This window comes from Sorex fumeus, unplaced genomic scaffold, assembly GCF_029834395.1.
Source record: "Sorex fumeus unplaced genomic scaffold, SorFum_2.1 ptg000035l, whole genome shotgun sequence".
Taxonomy (NCBI): Eukaryota; Metazoa; Chordata; class Mammalia; order Eulipotyphla; family Soricidae; genus Sorex; species Sorex fumeus.
In genome coordinates this window covers 913,148-928,175 of record NW_026606092.1, presented here as the reverse complement: position 1 = coordinate 928,175, position 15,028 = coordinate 913,148, and the positions used below count along the sequence as shown (strand labels likewise).

The 15,028-nt window shown below is 55.3% G+C and overlaps 2 protein-coding genes across 2 annotated transcripts; one reads left to right on the top strand and one right to left on the bottom strand.

The window, feature by feature from the left end:
• Positions 1-886: 886 nt before the first annotated feature.
• Positions 887-5,473, top strand: LOC130026980 (25-hydroxyvitamin D-1 alpha hydroxylase, mitochondrial). Its single transcript, XM_056117725.1, has 9 exons — positions 887-1,069; positions 1,713-1,903; positions 2,383-2,585; positions 2,696-2,896; positions 2,980-3,152; positions 3,338-3,504; positions 3,698-3,776; positions 4,557-4,754; positions 5,360-5,473. Exons 1-9 carry the CDS (start codon positions 887-889, stop codon positions 5,471-5,473), a joined length of 1,509 nt encoding a protein of 502 aa, XP_055973700.1.
• A 4,908-nt stretch (positions 5,474-10,381) lies between these two features.
• On the bottom strand, positions 10,382-14,904 carry MARCHF9 (membrane associated ring-CH-type finger 9). The gene is made up of 4 exons (XM_056117726.1): positions 14,523-14,904; positions 13,150-13,305; positions 11,683-11,875; positions 10,382-11,222 (listed from the first exon to the last, which is right to left on the bottom strand). The coding sequence occupies exons 1-4, from the start codon at positions 14,877-14,879 to the stop codon at positions 10,888-10,890; spliced, it is 1,041 nt and encodes a 346-aa protein (XP_055973701.1). The 5' UTR covers positions 14,880-14,904; the 3' UTR covers positions 10,382-10,887.
• Between the last annotated feature and the right edge of the window lie 124 nt (positions 14,905-15,028).

Here is a 15,028-nt window from a genome sequence, read left to right as displayed (position 1 = left end):
CTCACTGTGTCTCCAACACTGCCCCCTCCCTTGATTTTTCATATTGACCTTGGATTCCAAAACTTCAGAGTTAGCCAGTTGGCACTGAGCCTAATGGGGGTGGGTGGGGAATAGGGGAGTTAGGTACAAACAGGTAAACTGTGGAGGGTTCACAGGCTGTAAGTGAAAAGGGGCCATCACTGTCCCTCAGAAAGGCCCCCCCAAAGCCATTCTAAGCTCTCAATCCTTGTTCTGTCCGGAGCTCTGAGCGATCTTGGAACTTCTCTCATTTGTAGAAAGTCCCTTTCTTTGAGTTACTCAAGCCTTGGATGCCCAGGGCCAGAAGGACAGCTCTGGAGAAGAGGACACCCATTCTGCCCAAGATGAGGTTTCTTGCAGCCATTTGAGTCGTTTTAACCCGTTAATCATCTCCCACACACATCTGCTATTTATGGGGGAGGCCAATACTCAGTACTAAGCTCTACTGGTGGAAGGTGCAGGGAATCCGATTCTCTGAGAAGAAAGGAGAGGATCAGGCATTCTGAGAATGGGCTGGTTTCCTCAGGAAGCAGAGGCCTATCGCCCAAGTCTTACCAAATACCCTTTCCCAGAAAAAAGACCTTGTTGACCTGGAGCATGCCTCCGATGGGAGAAACTGAGGCAGGCAGGCAGGCCTGCTCTCCTTAGTGCGTGGGTCATAGCAACTCGAGACCCAGACCGGAGGGAACCGCCGCTGAGACAGCCACAGCCCCGCCCACTTGCTAATCCCCAGCAAGGACCACTCTGGAGAGGGGATTGGCTGAGGAGTTTGGAGAGGGGGCGTCGCCACTACCTCGCCCAAGACTTAAATAGGGGTGCAGGCAAGCCTTCCCGGAGCAGCACTCCGCGGGGTTCCCCGAACCAAACCATGACCCAGAACCTCAAATTCGCTTCCAGAGTGTTCCATCGCGCCCGCCGTGCTCCAGAACTGGGCACCAGAGGCTCCAGCTCAGCGGCCCGTAGTTTGGCAGACATCCCAGGCCCCTCCACGCCCAGCTTCCTTGCCGAACTTTTCTGCAAGGGGGGGCTGTGGCGGCTGCACGAGCTGCAGGTAGCGGGGGACGCTGCTCCAGGGACAGAACGCGGGGGGGTGGGGGGGGACGACACCTGACTTGGATTCGCTAACGCCAGAAAGGGCGGACGAGTGCAGAACGTGGGCTGGGAGGGTCGGTGAGAGCTGGACGCCGAGGAATTATTGAAAAGACAAGTTGCGGGGTGACGTTCCATCGGCGCGGGATCCATGCCAGCCCCCAGCAGAGAAGCGCGCGCAAAAGGCGCCTTCTCCCTATGCACAAGTCTGGAGGCCGGGTAGAACCGGGACAAGCGCGCGGGAGGCGGAGACGCGTGGTACCAGCTCGGCGCCGAATGCGCGCCTGGTAAAAAGCTTCTAGCGCTCCGCATATATTCCGCCGGGGCCGGTCCTGTGATGGTTGGTCAACGGAAGGGACCTTAAGGGATCTCTCTGACTGGGCTGGGGTCAGATAGCCAAAGAGTTCCTGAAATGCCCTTTTCCCCATCACACTCAAAATTTCTAAGGATGGGAAGCGGCGGTGAGATCAGAAGAGGGACTGCAGCCTAACCCGCATCCATTATTCGGGATTCTTGGGAAAGGTGCAGAAAGGGCCTCTTCCAAAGCCCAACCCAAGCCGGGAGTCCCCAGCCCGGCGCTGTAGCGACCTGGGCGCCCGTTTCAGGTGCAGGGAGCCGCGCGCTTCGGGCCGGTGTGGTTGGCCAGCTTCGGGACGGTGCGCACCGTGTATGTGGCGGCCCCTGCGCTCGTGGAGCAGCTGCTGAGACAGGAGGGACCCCTGCCCGAGCGCTGCAGTTTCTCACCGTGGGCCGAGCATCGCCGCCGCCGCCGGCGGGCATGCGGACTGCTCACCGCGTGAGTCCCCTCTGCGAAGCCCGCGCGCCCGATCCCGCCTCACGAGAAACTGTGGGAGCGGAGGAAGCTGGGGTGGCAGTTCCGTCCGACCTTGTGGCCTCTCGTGCTTCCCACCCATCTCTTCCGCTCAAGCTCAAGTAGAGCGCAGCCCGCCCCCGGTACCCAGGTCCCCGCCGCCGCCTTTCTCCGGCGCGTCCAGATTTCGGGGCCCCGCGGAGAGGACTAGGGTACCAGGATCTAGATGGGCTGTGAGACTGTGACTCAGGTTACCCAGGAATCGGGCCCCTCCAGGGCAGGAAATGAGTCAGGGGGGCGGGGGGCGTGAAAAGCGGGCGCAGGCAGGGGCAAGTCCCTGCCCCCGGAGGGATAGACGCGATCGCTCTCCGACCACCCCGGGCCGCACGCGCCGCCGCGCCGCCGCCAGCCCCCGCCCGCCCCCCGCCTCGGCCCTGACGCTCCCTCCCGCCCCCCGCGTGCAGGGAAGGCGAGGAATGGCAGAGGCTTCGCAGCCTCCTGGCCCCGCTCCTGCTCCGGCCCCAGGCGGCCGCCCGCTACGCCGGGACCTTGGACGACGTGGTCCGTGACCTGGTGCGGCGACTGCGGCGCCAGCGGGGTCGGGGTGCGGGGCCGCCCACCCTGGTACGGGACGTGGCAGGAGAGTTTTACAAATTCGGCCTCGAAGGTGAGTCAGTCCCCAGACGCCCGCGGGCGGAGGAGGGGCCCTGCCGGGGGGGGGGGGGGGGGGGCGGGGGGGGCGCTCTCTGCGCCTTGACAGCGCCCCCTCCCGGGCAGGCATCGCAGCGGTGCTGCTGGGGTCCCGCCTGGGCTGCCTGGAGACCCAGGTCCCACCCGACACTGAGACCTTCATCCGCGCTGTGGGATCCGTGTTTGTGTCCACGCTCTTGACGATGGCGATGCCCAGCTGGCTGCACCGCCTGGTGCCCGGACCCTGGAGCCGCCTCTGCCGAGACTGGGACCAGATGTTTGCCTTTGGTGAGGGCACAGAAATGAACTGGGGCCCAGGGAGGAACACGGAGCTGTTCACAGATGCATTCCTGAATCTTCTCCGCACGCAGCCCAGCAGCATGTGGAGCGGCGAGCGGCAGAAGTGGCCGGGAGGAGCCCCGGGAAGCCTGAGGAAGACGTGGGACCCGGGGCACACCTCACCCACTTCCTGCTCCGGGAAGAACTGCCTGCCCCGTGCATCCTGGGGAACGTGACAGAGTTGCTACTGGCGGGAGTTGACACGGTGGGTGAGGTTCTCTGTGCACGTTGCAAGCCCCAGTCCCAGAGCTTCTCCTCCCCCGTCTCAGGGATCACTTCCCTGCTGCCCTCCAGCTTAGCACCTTCTGGGCTCCAGTTTGCCTCATGTTCTGCCCCCTGACCTGGGTCCCCCACGCGCAACACTTCTCATGCTCCCACTCGTTCCCTCAGGTGTCCAACACGCTCTCCTGGGCTCTGTATGAACTGGCCCAGCATCCTGAAGTGCAAAAGGCGCTCCACTGTGAGATCACCACTGCCCTGGGTCCTGGAGGCCAGCCCCCTGCCACTGGGCTGTCTCAGCTGCCACTACTGAAGGCTGTGGTTAAGGAAGTGCTCAGGTGAGCGGCCCAGAGAGGAAGCACTAGAGACAATTCTGGGAAGGGTTGGAGAAGCAGATAGTGCATGGCAGCAGAGCAAAATTGGTTATCTTCCTCCAGCCAAGAACGGGTCTAGAAGTCAGGGTGGCAGGTGAGGGACGCCACAGCACCAGCCTCCCTTCACTAAGTCTCCCTCTTGTGCTCTGCAAGGCAGACTGTATCCTGTGGTACCTGGCAATTCTCGTGTCCCAGACAAAGACATTCATATAGGTGACTACATTATTCCAAAAAATGTGAGTAGAGCCCAAGATTCCTTTTGTTTAAGCCATTCCTGACTATATGGGACCCTAGTTTTGTTCTCAAACCTTTTTTTTTTTTGCTTTTTTTTTGGGTCACACCTGGCGATGCACAGAGGTTACTCCTGGCTCTGCACTCAGGAGTTACTCCTGGCGGTGCCCAGGGGACCATATGGGATGCTGGGAATAGAATCCGGGTTGGCCGTGTGCAAGGCAAACCCTACCCACTGTGCTATCTCTCCAGCCCCTCAAGCCTTCTCTTGATCTGAATGCTTCTCTCTGGGCTGTAATTGGGGCAGTCGAGACATCATTCCACAAGTAACTTCAGGACCAGAGAGATAGTACAGTGGGCACAAGGTGGACCTGGGAGGTTTAATTAATTTCTAGCACACATATGACAACTCCAAAGGTGATCTCATAGAGTCAGGAGTAAGCCCAAAAAATAAAGCAAAGAACGGCCCCCCACACACACACACAAACAAAAACAGGAGGCTGGAGAGATAGCACAGCAGGTTGGTACAAGAGACCTCCTTTGCACATGGCTAACTCAGGTTTGATCCCAGAACTCCTTATCCTCGATCCCCATTAGGACTGATCCCTATGCACAGAATCAGGAGTAAGCCCTGAGCACTGCTGGGTATAGGCAAAAAATTAAAGTAGCCCCCGAAAGTTTGCCCATCACTAACAAGAACTTACCTTTTTTCCATTCCCTATATCCTCTTCTGCATATCCCTTCTGCATTCCTCAGTTTCACAAATTTGCATTTCTCCCCACCAGACACTGGTGACACTGTGTCACTATGCCACTTCAAGGGACCCTGCCCAATTCCCAGAGCCAAATTCTTTTCGCCCAACTCGCTGGCTGGGAGAGGACCCAGCCCCCCACCCATTTGCATCTCTTCCCTTTGGATTTGGCAAACGCAGCTGCATGGGGAGACGCCTGGCAGAACTTGAACTGCAAATGGCCTTGGCTCAGGTAAACATCTGCCTTTTACTTTTCCCAGATAGGTGAGACCCCAACATCTCACACCATGAGCACTCCCCAAAACTAGCAGAGGAAGACTGGGGAGATGGCTGAAGAGTGGATGCTTTGCATGGGGAAGCCCCTGGCTCAGTCCTTGGGATCACGTGTCCCCTAAGCAGTGCTGAGAATAAGCCAATGCACAAATAAAATTAAGACTTGATTGCTATGATCCCCTGAAATACAGCATTTGTGTCCAAGCCTTGCTGGAAGGTCAAAGAGAGTGTTCAGACTGAAATTTTTCCTGGCATGATACCTTATCTTCATTAACCGAGATGCATCTCATCAAGGGCTGGGTCAATAGTACAGCAGGTAGGGCATTTGCCTTGCATGCATCCCAACCCAGGTTTGATCCCTGGCATCCCATATGGCTCCCCGAGCCTGCCAGGAATGATCCCTGAGTGCCGTGTTAGGAGTAACCCTTGTGCACCACCAGGTATGCCCTCCCCACCAAAAAAGTATCCCATCAACCATAGCATCATTTCAACATTGACTGTCCTAACACTCTAATGCCCTCTCCACTTTGCTTCCACTGTGATTGCCTTCTTTCTACCTTGCAGATCTTGATCCACTTTGAGGTACAGCCTGAGCCAGGTGCTGCCCCAATCAAACCCATGACCCGGACAGTGCTGGTGCCCGAGAGGACCATCAACCTCCAGTTCCTGGACAGATAATCCTGTGGAAGGGAACCACCATCACCAGCCTTTCTCATCTCTTTACTAGGTACAAGACAGGGAGCTGTGTCTATCCCTGAGGCCTGCCCTACCAAACTAAAATGACTAAGGATCAGTACCTGAAGCAGTTCTGATCTTGGTATGAAGTCTAACCAAGAAAACCATGGTCTTCTGCCTCCTCAGCTCTTCTGCCTCCTCAGCCCTTCTGCTCATAAATGCATCAGTCATATCTTAACTAATACTGCTGGGCAGCCTGAGGAAGAATCCAACCATTATCCATTTGAGACTTCTGTGACCTTCAGTGCTGCTGGCTAAGCACTTATCATGGCTTTAGCTATATAGCTGTACATCTGGTCTGCACCTGGTTGGCCCTCTCTCCTTGGACGTGAACTCTTTGAGAGATGACGCCTCATTCACTCTATATTTTCTCTGCCAGGGTCTATGCTTAACTAAGCAATGCCCTGGGATTGAATTTGGATCATGGAGCAGAAGATAAACAGTTTATCCTCTCTCCTCCTATTTTTCTTCCCCTAGAAATTGAGTCTGCCCTGGCTTATTATTATTTTTTATTGTTTCTGCTTCTTGGGCACACCCAGTCATATGGCAGAGGCTCTACTATTTTCTGCTCAGTTGTCAGGACTTACTCCTTTACTGCTTGGGGAACCATGTGGTGCAAGGGACTGAATCCAGGTTTCTTGCCGGCAAAGCATGTGCTCCAGCCCTCTGAGCTCTCTCCCTGCTCCTGGCTTATGATTAAAACAGTCTCCTTGGGAGACTGGGAATATACCTTTGTGGTAAAGCACATGTTTTATACTTTCAAAACTCGGAGTTTATCTCCCCCACCCCCAAACACATACACAGTTTTTTGTTGTTGTTGTGTTTTTCCTGGGCCACACCGAGCAATGCTCAAAGATTACTACTGGCTCTGCACTCAGGAGTTAATTACTCCTGGCAGTGCTTTGGAGATCATATGGGATGCCGGAAATTGAACCCAGGTCAGCTGTGTGCAAGGCAACAAAGCAAACACCCTACCTACTGTACTATCATTCTATCTCCCAATGCACACCCTTTTTTTTTTTGCTTTTGCTTTTTGGGTCACACCTGGCAATACACAGGGGTTACTCCTGGCTCTGCTCTCAGGAATTACTCCTGGAAGTGCTCGGGGGACCATATGGGATTCTGGGAATTGAACCTGGATTGGCTGCGTGCAAGGTAAATGCCCTAATAGCCCCATATACACTTTTTTTTTTTTTGCTTTTTGGGTCACACCTGGCCATGCACAGAGGTTATTCCAGGCTTTACACTCAGGAATTAGTACTGGCAGTGCTCGGGGGACCATATGGGATGCGGAAATCGAACCCGGGTTGGCCACGTGCAAGGTGAATGCCCTACCCACTGTACTATCACTTCAGCCCCCACATACACTTTTTTTTAAAACCACCTCTCCTTGTCTCTTCAGTCACTGTTAGGCTAGCTGTCCTATAACTTCGTTCCCAGGCAGAGGCATCTTTGAGCCTGTCCCTTCCAGAGACTTCCTTTTTATATATTAAGATATTTTAATATTCATAGTTTTGAAAATAAAAAATATTCTATCCTTGACTTTTTACTTCTCTTCCATTCTCCCCTTTCTACAAGACCTGGAGCCAAGAGCTTCCCCCACACCCTTCACCCTAGTTTCTCAGGCCCTTGGAGGGAGAGAGTCACAGGGGAGGTCTAGAAAACTGAGCAAGTATCTGCCTCACTAGCCCAGTTTCTGTCAGTAGTAGGAATATCCAAGTCTGACTCCCAGTGAGAGCCGGAGTGGTGGGGAAAGTAACCATAGGGCTGGGCTGCAGGCATGGTCGGAAACTAGGGATTTTCAAACATGCCAGAAACCACTAACTCTTGAGGGACAGTGTTTTTGGAATCTGGACCCCCGAACCAAAGGACATCCTAGAAAGTCCATTCTGCTATCACTGGCAAACTGTCCCAACGCAACTCCCTCTGGGCAAAGGCAGCGATACAGACAGAGGAATGAAGCCAGACAGCATGAAAGCCAAGTATGCAGGTGGCCAGAAGCCCGGGGCACCAAATCAGGAGAGGGGTGGGCTGAGAAAACTGTTTCCCTGAGTCAGCACAATCTGACCTCCCAGAGGCTGGGCACAATCCTCCACTTGTGATAGACACAGATGAACTCATCTTCCACACCAATCAATCTCTCAGCACGCTCCGGAGCTCCCTCCGTATCCTAGATTCCCCTCTCCAGGTCAGGACTTGCCCCCTTCTCCCTCCTCACCCCATTCCAATTAGCTGGATCTAGACTGAGATGCATTTCACACTTCCTTCTGCTCCCCATTAACTCAGCTCCCTGCCCCAGACATGGTTCGCAGATGCTGTTAGGTACCAGCCCTACTGGGGTCGTCTTTTTAAGATCTGAAAGAAGGCAGATGACACCTAAGACCCTCTGCAGATACCAAGGCTTTACTGCCCCCTCCCTCAACTTCTGTACTGTATTAGTCTCTACCCCAACTCCCTTGTCACTGTGTTCAGCTTAAATCTAAATGATGCGGGCATACCCGGGATCAAACCGAGGCTTTCAAGCTTACCTTTCTGCCATTGCCTCCCCAAATTTAAGTGATTTGGGATGGGGCTTGGGTCACACCTGGAGGTACCCTGGGAATCCTAAGTGGTGCTGGGGATTCAAAGCAGGGTTGCCACTGACCCAGCCACATGCAAGGCAAGTGTCTTACCTCCTGTGCCATCTCTCGGGCCCAAACTTAAGTGACTTTCTATTGGTAGATTTGAGCTGGAGGGAGGAAAAACTCCATCTTCCTCTTGAACCCCTGCCACTGGCATCAGGGATGGGGTTCTGCACACTCACAGTCCTCAATGGGCAACAGGATCGTTCACTTGTGGAGGAAGGACTCCTTTATCTGGAAGAGAATTTCTACATTGAAGAAAGGGAAGGAGAGGGGACCATACTGATCAATGGCTCCAGCCCCCACATGAAGACCTCCAGTGATGCTAAAAAAAGGAAGGGAACATACCATCTCACAAAGCCTAGATTCAGAACCCAGAGTGGAAATGGAGAAGGTGCATCTGTGGGTGTCTATATTCTTAAGTATGTCGAAGCTTCCCTGGCAGGAGTTTTGGGGGCTGCACAGTGTGGTGCACAAAGCCAATGCCATCCCTACCCTATCTGCCAGACGTGCGGTCTCCCTGTGGGCCCTGCCAGCTAGTCTGTGACATCAGTCAAACCTGGCTCTACTGTCTTCCCAGCTGGGGAGTGTGAAGGGTTCCCTCTTTGGAGAAACGATTTCTCATAGGAAAGAAGTGCTCGGCTTCAGTCCCCTCTTCACCCTGCTCTCCTCAGAGGTTGGAAGGGGTCCACTTCCACGCTTTCAAGTGACTCAGACAGGATCCAGCTTTGTTTCTATGCTCCCAGGCATGTCTGGGTGCCAGCACCATGGACAGAGGCCAAGACTAGTTTCGGGAAGGGTAAATAACCACTTTCTGGGCAGAAGAGGAGATTTAGTAGAGACGTAACTCTAGGTAGAGAGTTACTTTCCTCAAACCATCCACTGGGGACAAGATAGAAAACTTGCCCTGAAAGAACCAATAATGGGAAAGAACTTTAGATCTCTCAATGTTTGAAGTCATTATTGTAATTACTGCCGAATAGTTCACTTAAAAAATACTATGATGGGACTGTAGTGACAGCACAGTGGGTAGGGCGTTTGCCTTGCACCTGGACAACCCGGGTCCAATTCCCAGCATCCCATGTGGTCCCCCGAGCACTACCAGGAGTAATTCCTGAGTGCATGAGCCAGGGGTAACCCCTTGTGCATCGCCAGGTGTGACCCAAAAAGGAAAAAAATAAACTATCACATGACCGGGGATAGTACAGTGGGTGCTTGCCTTGCAGGCTGCCACCCTAAGCTCCATTGCTGGTACCACCTATGGTCCCCTGAGCACTTCCAGAAGTGATCCCACAGCACAGAGCCAGGAGTAAGCCCTGAACACAGCCAGGTATGATGCAAAACAAAACCAAAGGTAACATCATTCATAACGTCCAGTCTCAGGACCTCAAGAAAAAGGTTTAGAGCTGACTCAATATTTTAACCAGTACTTTCCAAACCATTTTTTCTCTCAAACAGCAGTTCTCCATCTGCTGCCCCCAAGCACACCTTCCCGCTAATACCGCTGTCTGCGGTACACCAAAATCAAACCTGTAACCTAAAATTCCAGTAGCTAAAACTGGGGTTGGAGGCTTGGGACACTGGGGGACTTATCAGTCTCAGATCAAATTAGTCACCACTTCTCTGGGTGGCACATTAACTGGAAAGGACTAACAGAACCCACACCACCCCCAAGCGAGAAAGATAGCCCCAGCATCTGCCCAGTGTGTAGGGGGCTGGAGACTCCCCTGTGGGCAAACGACCACCATCTTTCACGCTGCAGTTTACTCCCCCTCCCCCCAATCTCTGTATCTATTACCACACATCTCACAAATTCCCAAGGGTTTGTGCAACTCTAGATAAAAAAACTCATTTTGGAATATGATAACCATCTACTATTGAAAATAAGTGGACCATCAGCTAATCTAGAAACCTTTCTATGCCCTCACTGCTTTTGTTTGCAATGTATTTCAACCTGCTCATTAATCCTCATTCTGACCCTATGAGGTGGACAGGAACACCACAGGCGAGCGCTTTCCCTCCCTAAATCACACAACCCGCAGGTGGCAGGTGCACCCCTGAGAGACCTCCGAGCGCTGCCACCTGCAGTCTCTGTGAATTATTCACCAGTGGGAGTCTCACCTCCAACTCAGATCCCACAGCTACATTTACATTTCCAACCTTGGCGGAGCAACCTCCCCACACTTCCCAAGCCCCCGGAAAAGCCCCACATGAGGAAAGAGTCTCCACGTGCATATAAATGATTCTTTATGCCCTCCCCCATGTGGTGGGGGGAGGGGCAGGGGGAAGCCCCCCGCCCTCATGCAGGGAACGGGAGGTCAATGTATATCAGTCTTATTGCCAGATGCCCTGTGGCCATGGGGTAGGGGATGGGGGGGTCTGCAGCCCCTTTCTTCTGGCATTGGTCCCCCTTCACCAAGTCAGGTGGTAGAGCTGGGAGGCTGGAGGCCCTAGGAGCTGAGGTAAGAACGGTTCTCTATGGAAGAAAAGCTGCTCTCCCCGCCTGCACACTGGCTGCCCCGGGATGAGTGTGAGGAGCTGTCAGTGGGGGCCGGAGTGGCATCCAGGTGTCTGCCTGGCAGGCTGCCACGGCCACACAATGTCTCCAGCACGAGGCTGTCCGCAGAGACCCTCGGTGGTGGAAGCAGTACGTCCCGGTAGCACGTCCAGCAGCCCTGACGCCTCGTCATCTCTGGCCAACGCACTGACGCTCAATTTCTGCTCCTGGAGTCCAGTTCAGACCGTGGTCACCCTCATGACAACCTCTCGGCCCGAATGGGAACTGGACCGGGCATCTGGTGGCCGCAGTTGTCCGAGGAGGTGCAGGATGGTGTAACCACAGCGCTGAGGCAAGAGCGTCCGCATGCGCTGGGCTGCCGGGGGACGGCTGGTTGCCCCAGAGGGGGGGCCTGTCCGTGAGGTCCTGGGGCTTGGCTTCCCTGCTGTCCCTCCCCCTGCATCTCCTCCTATGTCCTTGGTCTTGTCATAATTTAGGACCTTCCACTGCTGGTTCACTGCTTGCCAGCGCTTGAAGATGCGATAGACAGAAGAGCCTTCGTGGACGATGAGGCCTGAACAAGGGGGTAAGAAATCCAGGATCAACTTCTGCCCTGACCTAAGCCAGAAGGACTTACAGTGATGAGCTGAAGGAACAGCTCAACAGGCTGGAGAACATGCTTTGCATGCAGGAGACCTGGATTCAAGTACATCATCACATGTTTCCCCAAGCCATGCCTGAAATGACCTCCAAGCACCAGACCACCCCCAAGAAGTAGCCTCCAAGCACTGCTGGGGATAGCCCCCCCAAAAAAGCAAACAAAATAAATAAATAAATAAAGCAAGAAAAAGGAGGAGATAAGGTTGCAAAAGGAACTTAAGACATCCCTTAAGACATAAGGGGGCTCCAAACTAACTCTCACAAGTCCCAATAATAAAAAAAAGGTGGGCACGAAGTTTAAGGGCACAGACATGGAGAGTTAAGTGTGCGTGCAGGAAAGATTGTGAGCAGGTAAGGGGGAAGGGTGCCCTCACCTATGCAGACAACATCCATGAAGCCGTACATGCCGTAGCAGATCTGAAAGAGCAGATCCTGCCGCTGCCACTTGGCTGAAGGGCTGAGTGAGGACCAGATGAGCCAGGAGATGCTGGCGACGAGGAAAAGAGAGCCCAGAACTATGGCAGCAATCTGGACCTTCTCGATCACCGTCAGGGAAATGGCCTGCCACTGTATGGGAAAGAGGCTCCAAAAAGTCAGGGACAGTGATGGAGGGCCAGGTTAGAGAGAACCTTCCTGCATCCCTTCAAGCAGGATTACCATGTGCCTCCTCTCTGCCCTCATCAAACCCAGAATGTGGCACCACCCGTACTGCTTGAGGTTGCTTGTCTGTCTCATTCCAGAAAGGCAGGATCCGGCAAGTGCACTGAAGCCAGATTACCTGGGTTTGAATGCTGAATCTGAAGTCTATCATTTATCTACTAACAGTCCTGAGTTAACACTGGACAAGTTTTAAAACCTCTTTGTGCATCAATGCCCCTTTTTGGAGAGGGCCACACCCAAGAGTGCTCAGAGGTTACTCCTGGCTCTGCACCCAGGAATCACTCCTGGCAGTCTTGGGACATAGGGGGTACAGGGATCAAACCTGACAGGCTGTGTGCAAGGCAAATGTCCCACCTGCTGTACTACTGCACCAGCCCCAATGTCCTCATCTTTTCAATCGGAATAGGGGTTGGAGAGATTGCTCAACTGGCTGAGCACATGCTCTGCACATGGGAGGCCACGTTCCAACCACACATGATCCCCTGAGTTCTGCTGTGTGTGCCCCCCCTCCCGCCAAAAAAAAAAAAAAAAAAGCAGGGGCTGGAGAGACAGTTCAGCCAGGAAGGAATGTGTCTTGCATAAGGCAGAACCAGGTTAACTCCCAGGCACCAAATATGGTTTCCTGAGTACAGAGCCAGGAGTAAGTCCTGACACTGCCAAGTGTGTGCACAAACAAAAACAAAACAAACAAACACAGGGCCAGAACAATAGTACAGACGGTAGGGTCCCTGCTGTGAATGCAGCCAACCAGGTTTGATCCCTGGCTCTCCATATGGTCCCCCAAGCCCTGCCAGGAGTGATCCCTGAGCGCAGAGCTAGGGGGTGAGCACTGAGAACTGCCAGGTGTGATCCCCACCAAAAAAAAAAATTACATTTAAAATGAGGACAATAATAATAAACTAACGGAATTATAAAAAGGATTAAGACGTTAATACAAACACAAAACTCTTCATGTTTGCTATCACCTTCCTCACCAGGATCATCGTTTCCTTCTCCAGAGCCTGGAATGAATACACGTGGCACCCAGTAACTACCTGCTATTAAGCAAAGGGAGGACAAACAGATGGAAGGTGGTGACAGTAGGGTGAGGAGCAACTTTGAGGCAAGAGAGCGTCAATGGCTGAAGTCAGCTCCCTGAATTTTGAATACCCCAGTCTGTAAGTCCTCTCGCTGCATCTCACCTGCAGGGGGTTCTTGGTGCTGATGGCCAGGACCTGGTACTTGAAGTAGCAAAGCTCACAGCTCCAGGAGCCCCTCTCACTGATCCAGCGGATGAGGCAGGGTTGGTGTGTGCAGCGCACGGAGCCGTCGCAGCGGCAGGGACTCAGGAGCTCCCCCTGGAGGAAGTGTGAGGAAGGTCCCAGTCAGGTATGCCCTCTGCTCTGGGGAGGCCCTCTCCACACCAAACCCCTCAGGTCTGTCACCCGCAAACAGGTCAAGAGGTGAAGACTGGGGGCTGGAGCAATAGCACAGCGGGTAGGGCATTTGCCTTGCACACAGCCGACCTAGGTTCGATTCCCAGCATCCCATATGGTCCCCCAGCGCCGCCAGGAGTAATTCCTGAGTGCATGAACCAGAAGTAACTCCTATGCATCGCCGGGTGTGACTCAAAAAGAAAAAAAAAAGAGGTGAAGACTGTTGCAGAAAAGGAAAAAAAGAGGGGGGGGGGCTCAAGGTGAAATTCCCAGGCCAAAAAGATGAGGGATGAAAAGGGGTTGGGGGAGGGGTGGGGCAGGGGGGCGACTTCTCCACTTCCCAGAATATGGGGAGAGGTCGTCTCTTTCCCGGGGGCGCCCCAAACAGAAGTTTGCCCCTTGGGATCTGGAGAGGGGCGATTCAGAGCCGTGCCTTTCACCCGGTCACGCGTCTAGTATGTCAGGGGTGAGGTGCAGGCATGGGGTGGTTGTACTGGATGCCTGACACCAGGCATCAAGGGGGGGGGAGAAGGCCGGGGACCAGGGTGGGGAGAGTGGAAGCGTCCCTTTGCCATCCATCAATAATTTCTCACCACAGAGAGACAATCCCGGCACTAGCTCGGGACAAGTCTGCCCACAAGAGTCACACACAAAGAATACTCTTCGGAATGAGATGGGAAGTTGCAGGTGGGGCAGTGGGGACAAGTGCCCCCGCGGAGAGGAATTCCGAGGAAAAGATTAGGGCGCTGGCCGACGCCTCCCTTCGCGTGGGTCCAAAGTGGACTGGTGTGGATCAGCCCGGAGATAACACGAGGCCGACCCCCCCCCCCCCCCCGTCCCACACACACCCCCAGCCTCATCAGCCTGGGGCGGAAAGTAGCAGAGAAAGGCTGTCCCCATTTTGGGTGGGGATGGCTCCCGAGCTCTTCCAGGAAAAAGCCCCACCCCTTCCCAGGGACCCCCTTCCGCCGACCCCACACCTGCGCCTCGGGAGCCGCCAGCTAGGGTCCCAATCTGGAGGGGGCGGAGGGAGGGGGACCCGGGCCCCGCCCCGCCTGCGCAGGCCCCGCCCCCTGGTCCCGGTCTCCCGGGGCGCCCGGTGCGCGCCCCCCACCCCGCCCGGCCCGCGCCGGCCTGACCTGCTCCGGGCCCTGGAAGCAGATTCGGCACTGGGGGGTTCGGAGGCCGCTGTCCAGGCTGCTGCTGAGCGACAGGGCGTCCAGCGCGCCCGGGGGCGGCGGCGGCGGCGCGGGCGGCGGCGGGGGTCCGGCCCGCGGCTCCTTGTCGCCGGCCAGGCCCCGGGCGCGCGGCTCCGACCCGTAGTACTCCTCCTCGTCGCCGTCGCCGTCCCGGCTCGAGCAGCCGGCGAAGGGCGCCCAGCCGCAGCCTTCCCCCCCACCCCCCCGGGGCTGCGGCTCGGCCCGGGGCCGCCCCCCGCCCGTCAGCACCAGCAGCTTCAGCTCGTTCAGGAACATGCGGAGCCGAGACTTGAGCATCGTCCAGGCGCCGGGGGGGCGGGGGGCAGCGTGCAAGGGGGGCTGGCGGGCGCCGGGGCGGGGGGGCGCCCGGGCCGGCGCGGGGGCGCGCGCGCGAGGGCCGAGCCGGGCCGGGGTCTCCGGGGCCTGCGCGCGCCGTTCAGGGCTGC